Source organism: Atheta coriaria, unplaced genomic scaffold, assembly GCF_025399875.1.
Source record: "Atheta coriaria isolate IRGN ID8LTWV9N9 unplaced genomic scaffold, Caltech_Dcor_3.1 hic_scaffold_7_pilon, whole genome shotgun sequence".
In the NCBI taxonomy this organism is placed as follows: Eukaryota; Metazoa; Arthropoda; class Insecta; order Coleoptera; family Staphylinidae; genus Dalotia; species Dalotia coriaria.
Genome location: NW_027045449.1, coordinates 8379014 through 8399254, shown reverse-complemented (window position 1 = coordinate 8399254; position 20241 = coordinate 8379014). Strand labels below are relative to the sequence as shown.

The following is a 20241-nucleotide window of genomic DNA, read 5'->3' as shown; positions in this document are numbered from 1 at the left end:
CTAAAGATATGGCTATGCAGTATGTATAAGCACATCTTAAGGACTTCAGAAGGGTTGAAGGTATTTGGGTTTGACCAAAAGGATTCAAGACAAAGGGTGTTTCAAAATTATTACAGGATTATTTTGCTTAGTCATGGTTTGGAGCAGAAATGTATTTTTGTCCTTCAATATCTAAAAATTTAAATATTCTGATTTAAGCCTTGTGGTCGAGCATAAAAACACTGGAAAAGTTGTCTTTGAGCGCCTGAAGAAGAAAAAGAAAATTAAAATTAAGCGCTCTTTCCGTAGCACGAGTTTGGAAAAGTTTTTAAAAAATGCTGAGGAGTTTAGAAGTGCTGGACGAAAGCGGATCGTAAAGATTATACGGTTTTAAAGAGACGAGAATTTCCCTAAAGATATTCCATGTAAAAATGTAAGACTTTTTAAGAGTTTAAATAAAATTCTCAAGTCGAAAGAGAATTCGTGAAATATGTAAAAATACACGAAATTAAAATACGAAACAATATTCTTTGGAACTCTCGAAAGTACGTGGGTATACAAACAATACAAATTTTGGAAAGTTAAAATATTAGGGCATGAGGGTAAGTTGATTCGAGGGTGGATGTGTGGTATTATGGGGTGAATCATAATTGGTAATTTATATGTGTTATGTTACGCCACACGCGACCAGCACGATCACTTCCTACCACCCACAATATTTTGGAAGTACAATAGACTAGGTTCTTATAAAGTTATTGTTTCTTGCCACGTGATTTGGTTGCGTGCGTCATTGTTACCAGAATTTGTGTTTTCGGGTAAAATTCGGGTAAATTGATAAAAAAAAAATGTTTATCTTGTGGATATCTTCCAGAAATATTGAATATTAAGTGTGTAAAATTATTATTTCGGACACGCAGCATGGATCATATTAAATTTATAATTTATATCAAACTACTCGTAGCTTTTGTCCGCGACTTCGTTCCGGTAGTGTTAAATAAAAATGTAATTCGTTTTTACTCTCTTGTTCTAGATATAGTATATCAATTCAATCAATAAGATTGGCAATTTTATTTTAAAGAAATTATTTATATAAAGAATTGTTAATAATGCACTTTAGCGCGACATCTCGGATTCAACTATTTAACTATAACTATGATTGAATCTGAATGCCAACTTTTATCTTATAGAAAAACGCTGTTTTTAAAGTTTTCCCGACAATAATACGAATTTTTTTCGCCGTAAAAACCATCCTTGGACTTTAACGAACATTAAAAAAAAGAATTGGCCAAATTAGTCTAGCCGTTGTTGAGTTATGCGCTTTCCAACATATTTTGCGATTAATTTTTACATTATAGATTTCTCCAAAAAGTCTTGTCATACTGGAAGTATTGAATAATTTTACATACACATAATTTTAATAAGATTATATTTTAATAATAAGTTACGATTCAAGAAATTGATACAAAAAGGCGAGTAAAACGAAATCAATTTTGAGCTGACTGCAACAGTAATTCAATTATGCACGCTGCTTTCATCTTTGCGGCTGTACGCCATACTGGCTTGACTATTGCAACATATATACATTGCTATATTATAGCTAGCTATATTACTGTATCATCCTTGCCTGTAGCGCCGGGGATACTTTGCAGGAGAATTTAAATGAATCTAGGTTTTTGATGAACATAGAATAACTTATCGCATGCGGACTTTGCTAAATGAGTCATCAAAAATCATAAATTTTTATACGATTCATAAAAAGTATATGTGCTATATTCTGACATATTTCATGTTTTATATTTTAGTTCAAAGTAGCAACAAAGAAATAATATCGCAATTTTTTTTATGAATTTGAGCATTTTTTTTTGATTGTGACAAAACTTTTTTTTTGTAAATTTAAATAATAAATATTTTAAAAATTATAAAGAAATGTTGAGGATATAGCAATATTTTTTAGATAATCCTGGATCATATAGATCATAGGTAATCCAAAATTTATCACATATAGAAACCGATTTGAATAATATTACTTTGGCATTTGGAGCTTAGGAAAGATGAAACGTGAGTTATGTGAATTCTATGGAGAGGCAAAATTTTTTAAAACTTATTTAGAATATAATGTGTCCAAAATACTTCAAACACATTATAAAACTTTTTTTAAATCTATAATCGTAAATCAATAATAATACCTCCAATTTATTTTTTATCCTTTACTTAACTTTATCACAACTTTTTTTTTCTTAAACTTTTCCCTTTTTTAAGTCCTAAAAAGTTAAATTTATTGAATACCGATAAACGTCTCAAATTCAACTTAACAAAATTGTATTGATAATCAAATCAATTTGTAAACTGCCAATACTAACATTTATCGCTTTTATCAATTGACATTGTATTCTTATCGTTAACACGCAGATGTTACAGCATTGTAAAATTGCATGAATGAAAACTGAAACAGACGTAGATTTATTGAATAGGAATAAATTGAAAGGAAACTTGAGAAAACCGCAGCGTATCGTATCTATCGCTAGAAATAAATGCAAAAACTTGTGCTACTGTTGTTAAATGTAACTGAATGTAATGTATGTATGGATACGAGTGAGTAAGTAAGTACTATGCACATAATATTAGGATAGTGAGAAAAAACTTTATAAAACGCTCGGGATTTATGTATTGTTGTGCAGCCAAGCAGCAAATTNAACGCTCGGGATTTATGTATTGTTGTGCAGCCAAGCAGCAAATTGCAAGTCAAGTTGATTTTAAACGCAATATTAAATTACGGACTTTAAGTACGCAGAGCAAAAGTTACTAACAAGCATGAAGTAATTAATATAATAAGGCATTTAAAAACAAATTTGAATATAAGTTAAATAGCACTATAATATAAAAATGAATCGCAAAATGTGTTCGTAAGCGCATAACTCAACAACGCATAGACCAATTTGGCCAATTCTTTTTTTAAAATGTTCGTTAAAGTCCAAGGATGGTTTTTACAGCGAGAAAATTTCGAATAATTGCCAGGAAAACCCTAAAGACACATCCATTTTCTATAAGATAAAAGTTGGCATTGAGATTCAATCATAGTTATAGTTAAATAGTTCAATCCGAGATGGCGCGCTGAAGTGCAGTATTAGCAATTCTTTATATAATTAATTTCTTTAAAATAAAATTGCGGATCTTATTGATAAAATTAACACACACTATGTCTAGAACAAGAGAGTAAAAATGAATTACATTTTTATTAAACACTACCGGGACGAAGTCGCGTGCAAAAATTTGTATATTAATAAATTTAATAAAATGTCAACGTTTTTGTAGTAAAACTAGTGGAATAATGAGCAAATTTATTATTGCTATTTTTAAATTATCTATTTTTAACTGTTGTTTTCATTACTTTTGCAGTGCATAAATAACTATTTTAATAACAAATTCACTGACGTAGAATTTATAAACAATGTGGAGTTGTTGTTAAAATTCCTGAGAATTTATAAATATTAATACATTGTCTCACCATTTTGTAAATATTGACACGGTGTGAAATATTCCAAAACACGATGATTATTTTCTGATAACTACTTTGTAATACGTTGTAAATTATGCACTAAAATTCACTTAAATATTCAATTAGTCACGAAACACTGAACACGTTTCTCGTTTGTTTTCATACACTTTACATATACCAAAACTAAAAATTTTATTACTTAATTAATAATATTTAATTTATTTAATTAAGCAGACACTAATATTACCGTTTATGACTCTATGAATTGATAATTAATCGTATTGTTGTTAACAATTACGTCGATATGATACGAATATTTAATGATATTCCGGCGTTATGCGTCCGGTAGACGCGTGGAGAAAGCGTCGCGACGCGTCTATCGCGATCACGGTGCGCACGTCGTCGCGGCGTCGATGCGTCTGCCGGCCGGCGCGTCGCGACGCTCGGCGTGTTTCCCCCCACTTCAATACACACACACACACACATTCACACATTTTTGTGTGAGCGTGTTTTCATTCAGAGCGTCGCGAAACATTTACATCTACCAGTTGTGAACATACTGTATATTCCTCCTATATGCATCTCTGTCGCACACATAGAGTATTTTACATTTGAATAGCTTTCCTGCTGGTCTTTTCCTCGTTCTGTTTTCGTTAGGCATTTGTTCATCTCTTATCCTTCTCCTCTTTCTATTTTTATGTATATGTGTGTGTGTTGGGTGTATGTGTGTGGTTGGAGGGTGTTTGGCGGGTCGGCGATTCGACTGAGGGTAGTGCAGGAGTGCAAGGGGGGATGGACTCGCACTCGCACTCAGGGAAGGGGTTTGCAGGCGCGCGCCACGACCGTCCCGGGTCGATCGATCACCGACGCCGACGCTAGGCATCCCCATCGTGTGCGCGTTCACACAACGTCGAAACAACCGAAACAGTCACGTTTTGGGAATTTTCGCAATTTTCGAAACCCCATGGCTACGAATCATATAAAATTAAACCTGACGTTACTTTACATCTACCTGCGGCGACGTGACGCGCTTATATCAACCCGAAACGAAATAAAATATTTAAAAAATTAATATTATCGAAATAAGTAAACAAAAATGTGTAAAGATAGAAAGTGGTTGTAAATGTAAAGGAAAGTATGGCTTTGATGCGGTGGTGGGGGGGATGATGTCTGGCTGGGTGCAGTGTGTGTGCTGCGTTGAGGAAAATATTGGATTGGGAAGTTATCCTGTCTGGCGCCGTGGCGAGAGTTTAAATTCGCAAGAATCACAATCCGCCACGTATTTTTCTTCATCCGCGCATATTTTTTCAAATATTTCACACATTTTTCCATTAAAAAATAAAATTTTAGCAGAATTATTTAAACATAATAAAAATACAGAAATTTATTCCATAAAATATTTTCTTTAAACTTTTAAAATTATTTTATAACACTCTGTATTAAACTAGCATTTCGAATCAAATTCCAACGGACTGCATTGCGTCTCGCAGGATTGCCGGACGTGGAGACGATTTGAAATTGCATTTGTAAAGTAAACACACGCGAGAGCAACTCAAGGGAACGCTCGTGCATTTATACATTTTCTCAAACATACGAAGTAGATTGGTCAAGAACTCAAGAAAGCTTGTATCAATAAGAAAACTAGAGTAAAAGTACATTTTTACTCCTCCCACTTCAATAATTCACTATTATGTAGTTTGGGTTGCCTAACGTTAATATTTTGTTATTTAGATGTGTGAATATGATTGAATAGAAAAAGTTCCGTCGAGTGTGCCTAGTGTATGAGTCATTCGTATTGTAGACCAACACAAGAAGAAAAATGCTTCCTTCTTAGACCCTCTCCAAACACTAAGACCCAGATGTGAGACGTGTAGGAAAAAGAATCGTATATCTTTCTATTTCTCGGCGTTTCGCTATTTCTCGCCATTCTTGCACCCTGCACACTGCACCCCTACTGTGAGACATCCGCAGTCGTAAATTCCTACCCTGACGCAACAACGCATGACGTCTTAAAACTTACATACAACTACATAAAGCAACAATTTCATTTTATCAAGTAACGCCATCTGTGGCTATTTCTATATTTATTCAGTAATATATAATTATCTACGGGTTGAAGCTGAAGTTTAAATGGAAGTAGAACTATTTCACCTGATAGACGATCAGACATGAACTAAGAATAGAACTAGACGTACAAAGGAATTGTAAGGGCTGTATTTATGTGTGTGTGAGGGTTGTAGATGCAATTCCTATACACCACCCTATGCATTCCTGCGATCGAAGAGAGTGCAGTACGTGTAGAAGTTTTCTACTTCGACGTCAAAGGAGAACGAAAAGAAAATTTGCGCCGCGTTGGATTCCCAAGGGATGAGCAGTTATACGGATATACGGACCAAGGGTAAGGTACCTAGACCAACACCTTAGTAAAACCTTCGCCCGCACTAAACGAATTTTCGATTTTTACATAAAAGTCTAATAAAAATATCACAAAAGAAAAGAAAATATTGAAAGTAGAAATAAAATTATAGAAAATATGTAGTAGAGAGGTAATCCTTATGTCATTTTAAATTTGCGTGAATAATGGAAGTGTTTATCTGTGAAAATGTGAAAATTGTGGAAATGATGAAATGGTGGAAATTACGTTTGGCTCATGACTCTCATGACTCTCACGATTCGGTTTGCGGAAGTTCAATACGCGTCTTGTACGTCTCGTTCATTTTGTTCATCCTGGCATCGTCGATTACACTTCCGACATCCGGAGCAAACCAACTCCCAAGTTCAGTTCCAGTCCAATCCAGTGAAATATTCACCACCACACACGACTAAAATGCGTGAACAAACCGGTGAGTGAGTAGACGAAAGCGTGAATGATAACCGGAAATGCGGAAATTTACGATTTATCCACTTAACACCCACCTCAACAACTCAACAAAACAAAAAAGTAATTTGCAAACGTGAACAGCTAACTGCTAACAAGCAATTGAAAACTTTTTTAATCCAATGTCGACCATTTTGTTTTGTTTTATTTTGCATAGTAGTTTTGCGTTAGTCATATATGCAAATTAGTAATTATTTGTTTGTGTGAGTTTCATATCGTTGGCGTCTTTATTGTGCGCGTAATTTTACTGCAAATGAAATAGAGTAGCTTCCGGGGCATGAATAGTGCTATAAAACTTTTATATCAGCTCGCATTCCCAGCTGCAGGAAGACAATGTATCATAAAGTGCATTCCAAGGTACTATATGCAAAACATGCGAATACATATATAACATATGCAACTATACATACAATACATGTATATACCAGTATATGCAACCCAACGTACAATTACACATTCGAACACGTTTATTCCATTTTATGAGAATTTTTCAATATGTCCCATGTTTATTTTATCGCGTTTGTGATTTTATTAAAATTTCAATATTGAATAAAAAAAAATAGGTGGTCAACATGTTTATCACAGTGTTTTAATCTAAGCGTCATACATTTACGCGTGAAATGTGCCACATTGTGATTATCATCGACTATAATCAACTGTATTTAAGACCATCACACCGCCCTTCCTGCAGAATTGTGTTATTCTGTTTTATCCAGTAGTGTAGTAAAATGATATGACCAAGTGATAAGAAAAGTAATATGTAGTTATCGTTTCGCATCTTTTATCAACGACAATTCATCGCAAATAGTGATAGATACAAAATGAGTGAGAAGGGAAAATCGAAGAGAACCAACAGATAAACATCGCTAGAAAAGTAGTATACAGTTCACTCAAATGCAACGGCATCTAGTGGCAAATAAAGAAAGCAAAATTACAGAAAACTTTTTACTGGATCTAAAATCTTACACATTTAACTATTGTGAAATAATTTGTGTAATGTAATAATGTAATAGAATTTCTTAAGCAGACATAAATCCTAATCCTAACAAATCTTAATCCTCGCGAATGTTGTACATTGAATTATATAGAAATTCATTTGTTAAGTGAATTTCACAACTGACATTTAGAACGATGCGAGTGTATAAATGATATAAATGATACCAAGTTATCATTTGAAATCCGCAGAGAATAGAAGATGAAGATAGAAGATGATTCTCTACACGTCAGTGTGTGGCAGTGTGACATTTGTGGCTCACGTTGATATCGATATTCCTATTTAGTGCGAATTGAATGTCGGACGATAAATGAACGAATAACAATACTAGCGCGAACAAAGCCGTATCAAATTCGACTAAACAAAAGAGTATGCTCTGCAGGGAGATGAAATGTGCACACACTGCACATGCGCACGCGCGACATCTCATAACTAAATAATGAACCAGAAAATGTATGAATAATGTCGGAAAATGACAGCGTACCGGAACAACATGGCGGGCGCTTATCTATATTTCACACATTTCACATTTATTACTATTCCGAAACGTGACCTACGGTTATAATCCACCCCATAAAGCATTTTGTGGATAAAGTTTCAAATTACTGACACATATACATATATTTAATATTATATAATATGATAATATAATATAACTCAATAACGCCTTGACCAATTTGGCCAATTCTTTTTTTAAATGTTCGTTAAAGTCCAAGGATGGTTTTTACAGCGAGAAAATTTCGAATAATTGCCGGGAAAACCGTAAAGACATCCCTTTTCTATAGGATAAAAGTTGGAATTGAGATTCAATCATAGTTATAGTTAAATAGTTGAATCCGAGATGGCGCGCTGAAGTGCATTATTAGCATTTCTTTATATAATTAATTTCTTTAAAATAAAATTGCGAATCTTATTAATAGAATTGACACATACTATGTCTAGAACAAGAGAGAAAAAACGAATTATATTTTTATTAAACAATACCGGGATGAAGTCGCAGGCAAAAGCTAGTTTAATATACAGTGTGGTAATGATTAAAAATAAAAATAGAACTACATTGTAAGTTTATGACACTTTGACCTCATTATTTTTTTGCTGTTCGCTTTGAAAGTGCAACACTTGGCTGAACCAGTGCTCACTCGTGTGTACTCGAATCGCAAAGCACTGCCGACATATAGCACGTAAAGCGCATAAAGCACATAAAGCTACACGAAGCTAAAGCGTAATGGTGACAATGAGTTCGCGATGAGTGCCGACTACGACTTGCAGTGCCAACAAGTGCTCTGAACTTGTTAAACTTGACGCACTTACGTTAAACCACTCTTCAATTTTAACAACTTGTGCCATCTGTGATGATTTTTCAGATGCACGATAAAAAAATGTAATTTTCGGTATGTATCCAAACACAGAATTTAATTACACTTCGAGTACGTCTGGTTGCAGTCTAGCAGCATGCAACCGAATCACACTCGATAATTTGCATATTGATTACTTTACATTCACGCCATCACCGTGGCCAGGAACCACACGCAATTTGTTCGTATTTATCGGCGCATGTGCAACCACAACGTATTTAATAATAAATTATATCGCTATGTGTGTTGGTGCGTTGTGTGTGCATAAATTTTCGTTTTATTTCATTTTCAATTAAATTTGAAATGAAGTGAATTGTGATTGCTTTGGAAAATATTTTAATTGAACATAACGATTCATTAAACAACATTAATAATTATTTATGATGAAATATACAATGTGTAGTTGAATATAAAAGAATCTATGTTAGGTTATGTTAAATAATATCTTTTGTAGTTTGCGTGTTGTTTGTCAACGGTTGTTTCGGATGCAAATGCATTTCGACAATGTTGCCGCCGGCAAAACACCCCCAACACAACATAAACCAAATGCACTAGTGAAACTATAGCGCATAATGTTTGCGAATGTCTGCCGCGCAACCAACACTACCGCGTCAAGCGGTTTTGTGTGTTTGGTTGCATACATCCGACGCCGTGCATATTCCGCTGCGTCCGTCTCAGACGCTTCCGTTTTAAACCAAACCCCTTCAGACAGCAACAATAACAATATGCTAGCACAACGCGGTCGAAAGTGACGTTTTCGGAAATTTTCACACCGGATGCCAACGACGGGGACAAAACCCACAGACATGAATATATTGTTTGTTTACACGAAATGAATATATTCAGAGCTATGTCGCGCATAGACAACCCAACATACACAATAATGTCAAACCAAACATGAGATATTTACAATGTATCTATACAAGAATAATTTTAAAATATGAAATCTTGAAATATTGAAACTTTCGAGTATGGTGCTCAAGAGGGTGAAATAGAGTTGTTAGTCTAGGCAAATTGATGGGGATGGTGTGCGGGAGAGTGGCCGACTATACTAAAAATCCAATTTAATGGCCGCACGTATATTGCCATCCCCTTTTCCACGCTCGCTGCCCACTTTCCGTTTTCCTCTTCGCGTCCCTAAGATTTAAAGCTTCGTGTATCTCCTTTCTTTGGTGATAGAAGAAAACCCCCACATCACCCCTAGCACAAGCACAGCTCATCATACTGTCCTTCTGGACTTCCCCTTAGATTCGGAAATAGCACGTTTTCCTTGGTAACAGAACTTGAACGACACAAAAGAAGCAAAAAATAAAAAGCATCCCTTAAAATGTCGCCAAAAAAACCTTTTTTTAAACGGAAGCAAAGAGAAACAGAAGTTGAGTGTCCACGTGCTTGTTATTAGCTGGTGTAGACATCACAAGCAAAAAAGAAAAATAAGAAAGAAAAACTGAAGATGTTAGTTGATAAAGGGTCATCGCTTGTCGCCACGTGTCATCGCCCATAGCAACTTGCCTTTGGAAAAGATCAACCCTTATCAGAGTTCGGGAGTTAAACTTATTTAGACGAAACAATTGAAATTGAAAAATATACAATGTGCTTTTTATTATAAGATACTTAGTTGAGTGTTTGAATGGTCGACCGTTTGTGAGGTTAGAATGATGGGCAATAGAACAGTCGTAATAGCCACGCGCCATTTGTTTTAATAGCCAGTTTTGACGCAAGCGATATTTTATTTCACCCCGGTAGGCCTGCACTTTGTTTCCCCCTTTTTTTCTATTTCTATTACTACATTACATTGCTATGCCACATTTTGTGAGTCACGGGTGTTACAAATGTTATCCGTTATCTCAATAATGGTTAAACACAAAAAACGCATAGTTTTAATGAAGACTAGTTGCGTTGAAGAGAAAAAAATTATATACTGCGTCGCAGTAAAGTTCTTGGAAATTTTTATAATAAAACTGTCGAAAGTATTATAAGTGCAATAATTTAAAAATGCCACGATTTTCATGACATTTCAAAAGTTTGAAAAGTTTAAAGATTAGTTCCGAACATTAAACAAATATTCAATTTATAACTCGTAAAATATACTGGAAAATAAAATAAATCCTACATTATATTAAACTAGCTTTTAGACGCGATTTCGTCCGGGTAGTGTTTAATAAAAATGTAATTCGTTTTTACTCTCTTGTTCTAGACATAGTACGTGTCAATTCTATCAATATGATTCGCAATTTTATTTTAAAAAAATTAATTATATAAAGAATTGCTAACAATGCACTTCAGCGCGCTATCTCGGATTCAACTATGCAACTATAACTATGATTGAATCTCAATGCCAACTTTTATCCTATAGAAAAGGGCTGTCTTTAGGGTTTTCCCGACAATTATTCGATTTTTTCTCGCCGTAAAAACCATCCGTGGACTTTAACAAACATTTTTAATAAATAATTCGCCAAATTGGTCTAAGCGTTGTTGAGTTATGCGCTTACCAACAGAATTTGCGATTCATTTTTATACTATAGATTTTAAATTTATAGGCAAAAAAAATTATAAAAACGCGACGTAGGGGAAAGTAGCCATATTTGGACCATTTTTATATTTTTTGATTTATAGAGCCACATATAAACTGTCAATAAAAATTAAGTAGCGGAAAAGTAACTCACAAGGCTTACCAACAAAATGATATTTTTGGTTTAAGTAAAAATTATATTTATACCCCTCAAATTTCAATTTAAAAAAATTGTGTTTTTGGTCCAAATTAAGAAACCGGTTTCCTAAATTGGACCGCGCAAATTGGACCATGCTTTTTAACAGCAATTGACACAATAGTAAATTTTAGTTTTAGCTGTAACACAAGCACATTTTGTATAAACCAAAGTGCGGCATTTCATACAGTGGATCATTTCGAAGATTTGTGCTCGTCCACAAGCTTTTCTAGGAGGTCGAAAAAATGATATACGTTTTCCCTGTAAAACTCCGGTGTTTGTCTTCGGTCCAACTTGGGCAACTTGAAGAATTTATATATAATGATCAACAACAATCTTAATATAACATAATCTCTCAAAATTAATACTGTAAATTATAGATAAATAAAGAAGCTTTCTGATGATAAAATAATAATCGGTAAAACTAACGTTTTAACGGCTTGACAGCTCTTGCACTTACGTCGTTATAATAGATTTGATAATCAATGATACACGAAGTTGTTGTCACGACGAAAGCTTTTAACCCAAATAGTTGCATTAATTGTTTATAAATACGAGTAAAACATCAATTTTTGCATAAACTTCAACAGTCCGCGGATATCGTGGTGGTCCAACTTAGGCGCTGGTAATTGACGCACTAATTTATACAACGCAATGCAACAAACAACGTAGTAGGTTTTCCCTACATAATACGCAACATGTAACCTTTACATGGAAACATTGTAAGACGTTCGATGTAACGAAAGGTGTTCACTTCAAGGAATGAAATATTCGATACGAAAATAGACCAGTTGTTAGACCAGCATGCGCGTATGAGGGTAAGGTAAGTACGGCGGTACGTAAGTTATAGCAATGAGCAATTATTACGTGCTGCAACATATACTCACTTACTCGTAAGTTGCACAACACACAAGGTGGATAAACCCGTGTCGTCTAAAAAATGATCGTTTATTTGCACTTAATACAAATAAATACGTGTTATTTGGAATACCGAAAAGGACATTGAATTATGTGACATTTTTTTAAATTTATATGCATGCAGGTTATTAAATTCGCAGAACACCTTTATTGGGTTATTTTTTGACGTAGATTTTTGATAAGTAATAAATAACTTCATAATTCCTAATGTTATGCTATTATTTTAATAATAATAATAATGTATAATATGTAAAATACAAGTTTTAAACTAATATTTTAAATAAACAGCATCAACAATGTAACTTTTAACACTAGCACTTTAACACTTTTTTCATTTGAACGAATTACCTACTTTACACACTTGATAAATAAAACAAAATGTTTTTTTTTTCATATTTCTTATGCAGATGTGATGTGATAATATTATTATTATGACTATAATCTCATGTCGCCATTGATTAGTGTTAATTTCGCGTCGTAAGCAGACAATCCAGATCCACAAGATGAAACATATCAAGCAGATCGGATCAAAGCAGATGTGCACGTTCATAACACGACTAACATAATCTATCCGGTCATCCGAAGATTATCGAACAAAGAACGTTGACCAGATGGCGCCACACACACACACACACATGCACAAATACGCCAGCTATTTATACACAAAGGGGTCTATCACATGAATAATAATAAAAATAAGTCAGTTGTGTTATTGTTTGAAATATTTCTATTGAAAGACGGAAGTTGGACGTAGAATACATAGTTGAATGTGAATATGAGTGACTACTTCCTGTTTTGTCTACTCGAAATCTAATATATGAATGTTTACTGTAAGAATATAATTAATTGAAGAATTTAATAAATAATAAAACACTTTAAGAAATCTGTATGTGTATGTAGGAGTTCTTTGTAATCCTTTTTAAGAAGTTTTACTTGAAGTTAACGTAGTTTTAGTGCAAATAAAGTGTTTACGACTCAGCCGCGATTCGTCAGCGTCGATGCGATTGCGATCGCGATTGTGGTTATGTGTGCGCTGTCAGTGTGTTTGCGGTTAGGGTCGAGCGCGACAAAAGCGACCAAGACGACTTGCCACGACCACAAAGGACAATATCTTACGGGCGCAGCTCTTACAAAACTACCAAATTTCCGGTTTATTTTGCGTTTTATGTGCGCAGGTCATTCGCAGAACTTTTATACGCAGTTCTTTACTCATTCATCATCACAACCAACACTATTCCTAAAACTACAGCAAATTTTCAATTTTTTCTACTAAAAAAAATGAAATTTAATATTTATTAGATGATCAGATTATCAAAAAAATATTAGCAGGTGCTTCATATTTAATATAAGTAACATAATATCAAAAATTAAAATTCACGATTCATTCATGTTTCATAAAGCATAAAATTTGGAAACTTAATATGAAAATAAAGTCATAAAATTTATTATTGAATGAAAACTTTGTTCTGCAACCACAAAAAAATAAACAAATCAAGGTATAAATATATGTTTGTCATAATGTTTAATTACTTTATTTTTCCGTTTAATGTGATTATGTGACAATTATCGCAAATTAAAATGCACTGATGCAAGAATTAATTCGTTATTTGTTTGTGTTCAATGCGGATTTCCGTTGCAAAAGTGTCAAAAACTTAAGAAACTAAAACGTAATGCACAACTCGTGTAAAACGTGCGTCAAATTAATTAACTGGAATTACTTAATTACCGTCGCTGTTTTACTACTTAAGCATTACATTTGTAGAATTGTAGATTAGTATCACCAGTGTACATCAAGAAAAAATACATCTGCATACATTTAAATAAACTTCGATATCTAAACGTATTCAAAAGCCATTTGTATTAAAATTATAACCTATTTTGTGTGATATATGCACAAATATTTTCAGGACAGGTTGAAGGCGTGATTAGGTACTCGCAGTTTTTTGAAAATTTACCGTCGCCTCGCGCGTCACCAACCAGATAGCACCTAGGTATTTAAAATCGCAAGTTGGTAGGTGTTTCATATCAGTCTCAAGTTAGTTCAGAGACTAGAAGCAAGTGACATAATAGTAAAAAATGGAAAAGAACGAATTTCTACAAGCAATCGAAAAGGTTTCGAGTTTCATTGTAAATTACTTGGAAACAGTTGGTGAAAAGTAAGTTAAGTCAACTTAACTTAAGTGATATTGTTAATGATTGTGTTTTAAAGGAATGTTTTACCTGGAGTTCAACCCGGATATTTAACACCACTCACTGAAGAAGAATGCCCAAAAAGTGGAACAGATTTTGAAGATATCTTTACCGAATTTCGTGAGAAAATTATGCCTGGAGTGACACATTGGGCCTCGCCACACTTTCATGCTTATTTTCCAGCTGGGAATTGTTATCCATCAATGGTTGCTGAACTAATGATGGCTGGTATCAATAATGTTGGAGTTAACTGGGTAATTAATATTTTTCATTTTTTTTAAACAAATCTTTAAAAGTTTTTATTTAAAATTTATAGGAAGCTAGTCCTGCTATGACTGAATTGGAAACCGTGGTTTTAAATTGGTTAGGGAAGATGATGAACATCCCTGAAGAGTTTCTGAATAGTTCTGATGGTCATGGTGGAGGAGTTTTCCAAGTAAATATTTTTTTTTTTTCAAAAAAAAATTCTAAATTTAATTTAATTTAATTTTTTTTTGTAGAATACTTCAACTGAATCAACCCTCTTGTCTTGCATAGCAGCAAGAAAAGCAACAATAGATAAATGGCTTCAACTACGCCCGAATTGGTCAGAATCTCAAATATCCTCGAAACTAACAATCTACACCTCAATCCAATCTCATTCCTCTGTAGAACGAGTTGGCAGTATGACGGCTTTAATCACCCGAATTATCCCTTGCAATGAAGAAGGCAAAGTGACCGCGGAAATCTTACAATCTGCTATTGAATCTGATATTGCCCAAGGACTGATCCCTTGTTTCTATGTGGCTACTATGGGTGCAACAACAACTTGCTCATGGGACGACCTCAGTGAAGTAGGACCAGTATGTGAAGCGCATGATGTATGGATGCACGTAGACGCAGCATATGCAGGAGCTGCTTTAACCTGCCCAGAATTACGTTACATCTCAAACGGTCTAGACTACGCAAAATCATTTGCAGTGGGTTTACATAAATGGTTCCTAATGTCATTCGATGTGGTGGCTTACTGGTTGAAAGACACCACAGCTCTTTCTGATGTCATGTATGTCGACAGGGTTTACCTCAAACATAACCACAACAAGGGTATTGATTTCACCCATCTACAAATTGGAAACGGACGTAAATTTAAAGCTTTAAAAGTTTGGATGACCCTAAAATCTTTCGGTGTAAAAGGTGTGCAAGAACATATCAGAAGAAGTGTTATGTTGGGGCAGTACTTCGAGAAGTTAATGACGCAAGATAAGCGATTCCGAATTGCAACTTCCGGGTTTGGGTTGGTTGTATTCGCGTTGAAAACTGGCGATGAGGACACAGAAGAACTAAGACGTCTTATTAATGAAGATAAGAAGATTATGTTGACGCCTGCACATTATCTCAACAAGTACGTAATTCGTTTTGCTGTGAATCACAGCACCAGATCGGAAGACGTAGAGTTCGCGTGGGATGTGATTAGGAGCACTACTAATCGCATGGAGAACACCTACAAAAAGTCCGAATCTGTTGATGTGCTCATCGAAAACGTTGGAGATTATCTCAGCACCATCGAGATTTAAATTTATAACATTCTGTGATTTATATATAGATGATATGTATTATATTTTGTAATTTTAAATTATTTATTGTAAGCTCCTGAAAACAAATAAAATGCTTGAACTAAATATTTAATCTTAATACATGCGTAAAGATGGCGTTAGTGGAAAAGAAGTTAATAGATTTATGTAATGTTCAATTTAAGTATTTTGCAGGTTGCAGTGCTTTTGAAACCTTGATTGCGAAATGTTCGCGCTTTAAAATAATGATGATGAGGCCAGGTGTGAGAAACCAGCGTGTTGTGCGTGTTGCCAACCACAGAAAGCACGTTAAACCAATGCACCGCTTCAACAGATTCGAGCGATTTAAACAAAACGAAGACAAGATACCACACTGGCACCGGTGCCGTGCGGCGTTACGTAAATGTGTATCACGTTCCCGAGTGTTGTCTCTTCGTGTGTGAAGCGCGAAGATGAAGCCGATGAAGCCAGTTTGAAACGCCAGCTGCCGCAACATGTGCGACCGAATCTGTGCGCGCTGCGCCGGCCCAAACGATGGACACCTGTCGGTACAGCAATCGAAGGAGAGAAAAAAAGAGGAAGGTAAAAAGGTAAAGGGTATCTCTGCAGCCGCAAAACCCGCAAGCAATGCGGTTGTCTTCCAATCAGATGGGCATTTTAAATGATTCAGTGGATCTTGACCGACATAAGGAAATCAACAAGTTGCCACAACGACCAATCAGAGAAAAAGTAGACAAAACAAATACTCGAAATAAATAAAACAACCGGAAGTCAATCAATTAGAAGTAATTTCTGCGACGCCTGAGGTAAAAATAAAAATCCATTCAAAAGCTGTTAAATCATAATAATTTTTCTGATTTATTTGATTTATGTCCGTACACGTGGCGAATTTGTTTAGCACAGCAAATGAAATGCAAATTACACTCGTGGAGCCATAAAGAATAAAATCAAATTATGTAGTTTCCTTTGAACTGGCCATAGAACACGCGAATTGTAAATGGAGTGCAAAGATATTTATGATAACATGAGTCAACGAGTTAGATTAGAATGGAATAACATAATGGTCGCTTTTTAATTGAAAATTATAACGTATTTGGTCTGGCATGGAACACACCCTCGCATTAATCTAAAGTATACAGAGTGTTTCATTATTTATCTTTAAAATAACAAATCTAACCTCAATACTGATGAAAATTCTGAGGACACTTTGTATATTTCGCTTAAGCGTGACAGTATTGTGGCGGTCCGTTGAGTGGCATTGTTGTGCGGCGGCGTTGGTAATAATGATATAAGACATAATAATTGATGGTTTGCGCGTAATGCACGCGCGCATTAATGTGCGCAAAGCTACAAAGCAACGAGTTGCACACGCGGCGTCCAGACGGACATTATAAAGCTTTCACGAGTTTCACAGCTCCGCCGACAACGAGTGGTGGACACTTTTTATGTTTTAATAATGAAATAATGACGTTGGTTTTATTTTTCAAGTAGAAAAAGTAGAAAATATTAAAATTGATTTAAAATTATGAAAAATTGAAGCGTTAAAAATGATAAATAATGTTAGAGTTGCTTGTTTTTTCGAAAGGATGCAGATGTTTTTGATGGCCAACGATTTTTTAAAAGGTGCGCTTCATTTTTTGGTCAGCTAACAGGTGAGATATTTTTTTTCTGCCCGTTTCGTTTGCATGTTGCATGTTTTGATTTTTATTTTATTTTTGTGTCTCGGATTTTACTCTTTTACATCGTTTCAGTTTTCGATGGTTCCAATTAAGTGCGTCGCGTGTTTCGGATCGGGTTGTCAATCATAACAAAAACAACCGGCGTTGGGTACATGCATATCACATTATCAAAATTATCAGCAAGACAAAAAATGATGAAAACAAACGAAAATAAAAGATTTTATATTTTACTAACCTTTTAGCGGATGGTTTATTTCTTCACGTCTCGATGTCTAAATTTAGTTGTGCGATGTTTGCTGGCTGGTTGACTGGCGCCAGCCGCGAAGAAGACACCGAGAAAGCCAATTATCCTGCCGCGCAGATTTACTGTTGCACTATTTCACTGTTTTACTGTCTCACGCGAGCATCTTTTTCTTACCTGCGTGTTTATATTCGCGAGTTTATCAAGTCTGGAACGCGTCTAGTCTCAGTGGACTAGTGAAACCGAGCGCGACGAAAACAATTCACACCGAGAGCAAAACACAAGCAATAAATCGAAACACTTCTTGTGTTTAAATGAGTTATTTAGAGATGTTTATAATGTTCAATTGTCACTTAAATGTCTCACCTTTCTTATTGTAATTTTATGCGATTTGTGGTTTTCTTCAAAACCGCAAAATGCGTAAACGTAAAGACACGCTTGAAGTAGATGCACTACACACACGTACTACTAGCGTGAGCGTCGCCGGTCGACTGTGCGCATTCGCAGCACTCTTAACTCATATCCCGCAAAGTTACTTGAGATAAGCGCTGTGCTTTGATTGGTTGTACTCTTCGACCGACCGACGTGCGTATCTCGAGAACGGCGCGCGATGCAAGCTGGAATAAAAACAAAACCACAATATTACAACCACTAAAAATAAGAACTCGTAAAACAAATGAGTGAAAGAAGAAATTTCTTCATTTATGTTTCACGCATATTATAATTAATTACAAGCATGCTCAACTTGTATTAAGTCTTGTAAACGTTGTTTTTAGAACTGTTTACAGTTTGCTTTCTTAGTAATTCCAACAGAAAATATTAAATTTACGTTTTAACGAATGTGTAATTTGTATTTCGTTGTTTTCAACTCAACATCCGGTCATTCAGAACACAGACTTGATTTTCCATAAGAAACCAATATATTGTATCCACTGTTTAAGTCTCCACACGCTTGAATACAATTATGGAATGACCGCATGACTTAAGTCAGTTTGGGTTGACTTAAGCCATGTGTAATCACGTGCTTCGCATAAGAACTTATAAAAAAACATTAAATTTCAACACAACTGTTACTAACCCAAACAAAGTGAAGAAAAACTTTTTTTTATTATAAACTAATTGATCACCGCAGTTGTAAACGTTTAGTAGGTTAAGATAAACAGACTTAAGTTAGGTCTCACACATTGAACTGTCTTTGAAAATAAACAAAAACGGTTGTTATCTTTAAATGTTGTGATTACGAAGAACAATGTGTGACTTACTAATGACTTACATGTTTAGAACTTATGATTCAAATATTATCGTTTATCGGAAACATTATAGGTTTGTTAATGCACACGGGGAATCAAGTAACTGTGATAAACAAACTTGAACGCGTTCAATAATACTTCAAATGTCATTCGATTAAGATTCCAAACATTTCGAACCAAATTTTAGGTAGAATCATGGATGAAAACTTCATTTCATTAGCACCAAACAGCGAAAATACCAAACGGAAGTTCTGGTCATTGCGCTTGCGTAAAACTGTGATTGACGACAAAGATGAGGAAACTAAATTTATAGAGGAAAATAACACAAGTAAATGGAAGAATCGAATGAGAGTAGGAAAGACTACAATGAAGAATAGAAAACAAAGTCGATTGTCAATTTGGAAAAGTTGGTTTCTTGCGTTACTCAAGTCCAAATCAAACATAAGTAATACTTTAATATTTTATTGCGTTTGTACTTATTAGTATTTGATTAAAATTAGAGAGAAATAGTTTTGAAGAATTGAAAGCTTCAGAATTGGTTGATTTAAACTGTATACCTTCATACACGAAATTTTGCGAATCTTTTGATCTTGATACTGACTCCATTTTGAAATCGTTTCAAAATGCTTCGCCAGTGTCAAACAAGGAAGAATCATCTAATGACTTGGGAATGGCTATTACTCTTCCTGGAGGTGTTAAAGGGAAGGATATCAAGGTTGATGTGGAGCTGAAAGTTTCGCCAAAAGACCACAATACAAATCAGTAATAAATTTTCTCCAAAAGATTCAAAGTAAGGTTATGTATCATTTTATAATTTCACAGATCTGAAAACAATTTTACAAAAGGATTGCACTTGATACAAAGCGACCAAAAGAAACTATTTATTCTGGAACAGTTAAAGTCCCTTCTGGAACAAATATCCTTCAAGTTTCCCAGATGCCGTTATATCTCCTCAATGGAGATGCTACTAGATCAGAACAAAGAGTGGAAACTATTATTAAAC

General features: G+C 34.7%; 2 protein-coding genes and 1 long non-coding RNA gene across 3 annotated transcripts in view; 2 read left to right on the top strand and 1 right to left on the bottom strand.

Annotated features, from left to right (window-relative positions):
* LOC135796013 (protein tincar-like) overlaps window positions 1-3881 on the bottom strand; it is a 52389-nt gene extending 48508 nt beyond the window's left edge. Inside the window, exon 1 of the mRNA XM_065307872.1 lies at window positions 3485-3881. The gene's annotated coding sequence lies outside the window, so the exon portion shown is untranslated. The remainder of the gene's footprint in view (window positions 1-3484) is intronic.
* A 10233-nt stretch (window positions 3882-14114) lies between these two features.
* Window positions 14115-16176, top strand: LOC135796273 (aromatic-L-amino-acid decarboxylase-like). Its single transcript, XM_065308211.1, has 4 exons — window positions 14115-14484; window positions 14538-14772; window positions 14835-14954; window positions 15019-16176. The coding sequence occupies exons 1-4, from the start codon at window positions 14405-14407 to the stop codon at window positions 16069-16071; spliced, it is 1488 nt and encodes a 495-aa protein (XP_065164283.1). The 5' UTR covers window positions 14115-14404; the 3' UTR covers window positions 16072-16176.
* A 3178-nt stretch (window positions 16177-19354) lies between these two features.
* LOC135795889 (uncharacterized) lies at window positions 19355-20108 on the top strand. Its single transcript, XR_010549174.1, has 3 exons — window positions 19355-19683; window positions 19739-20000; window positions 20061-20108. It is a non-coding gene; the product is annotated as an uncharacterized lncRNA (long non-coding RNA).
* The last annotated feature ends 133 nt before the right edge of the window (window positions 20109-20241 follow it).

Coding starts and splice junctions, on each gene's coding strand:
- LOC135796273 (XM_065308211.1), top strand. CDS start 14,405: ATGGAAAAGAACGAATTTCTACAAGCAATCGAAAAGGTTTCGAGTTTC. Junction 14,485..14,537: donor TTGGAAACAGTTGGTGAAAA/GTAAGTTAAGTC, acceptor TGTGTTTTAAAG/GAATGTTTTACCTGGAGTTC. Junction 14,955..15,018: donor ATGGTGGAGGAGTTTTCCAA/GTAAATATTTTT, acceptor TTTTTTTTGTAG/AATACTTCAACTGAATCAAC.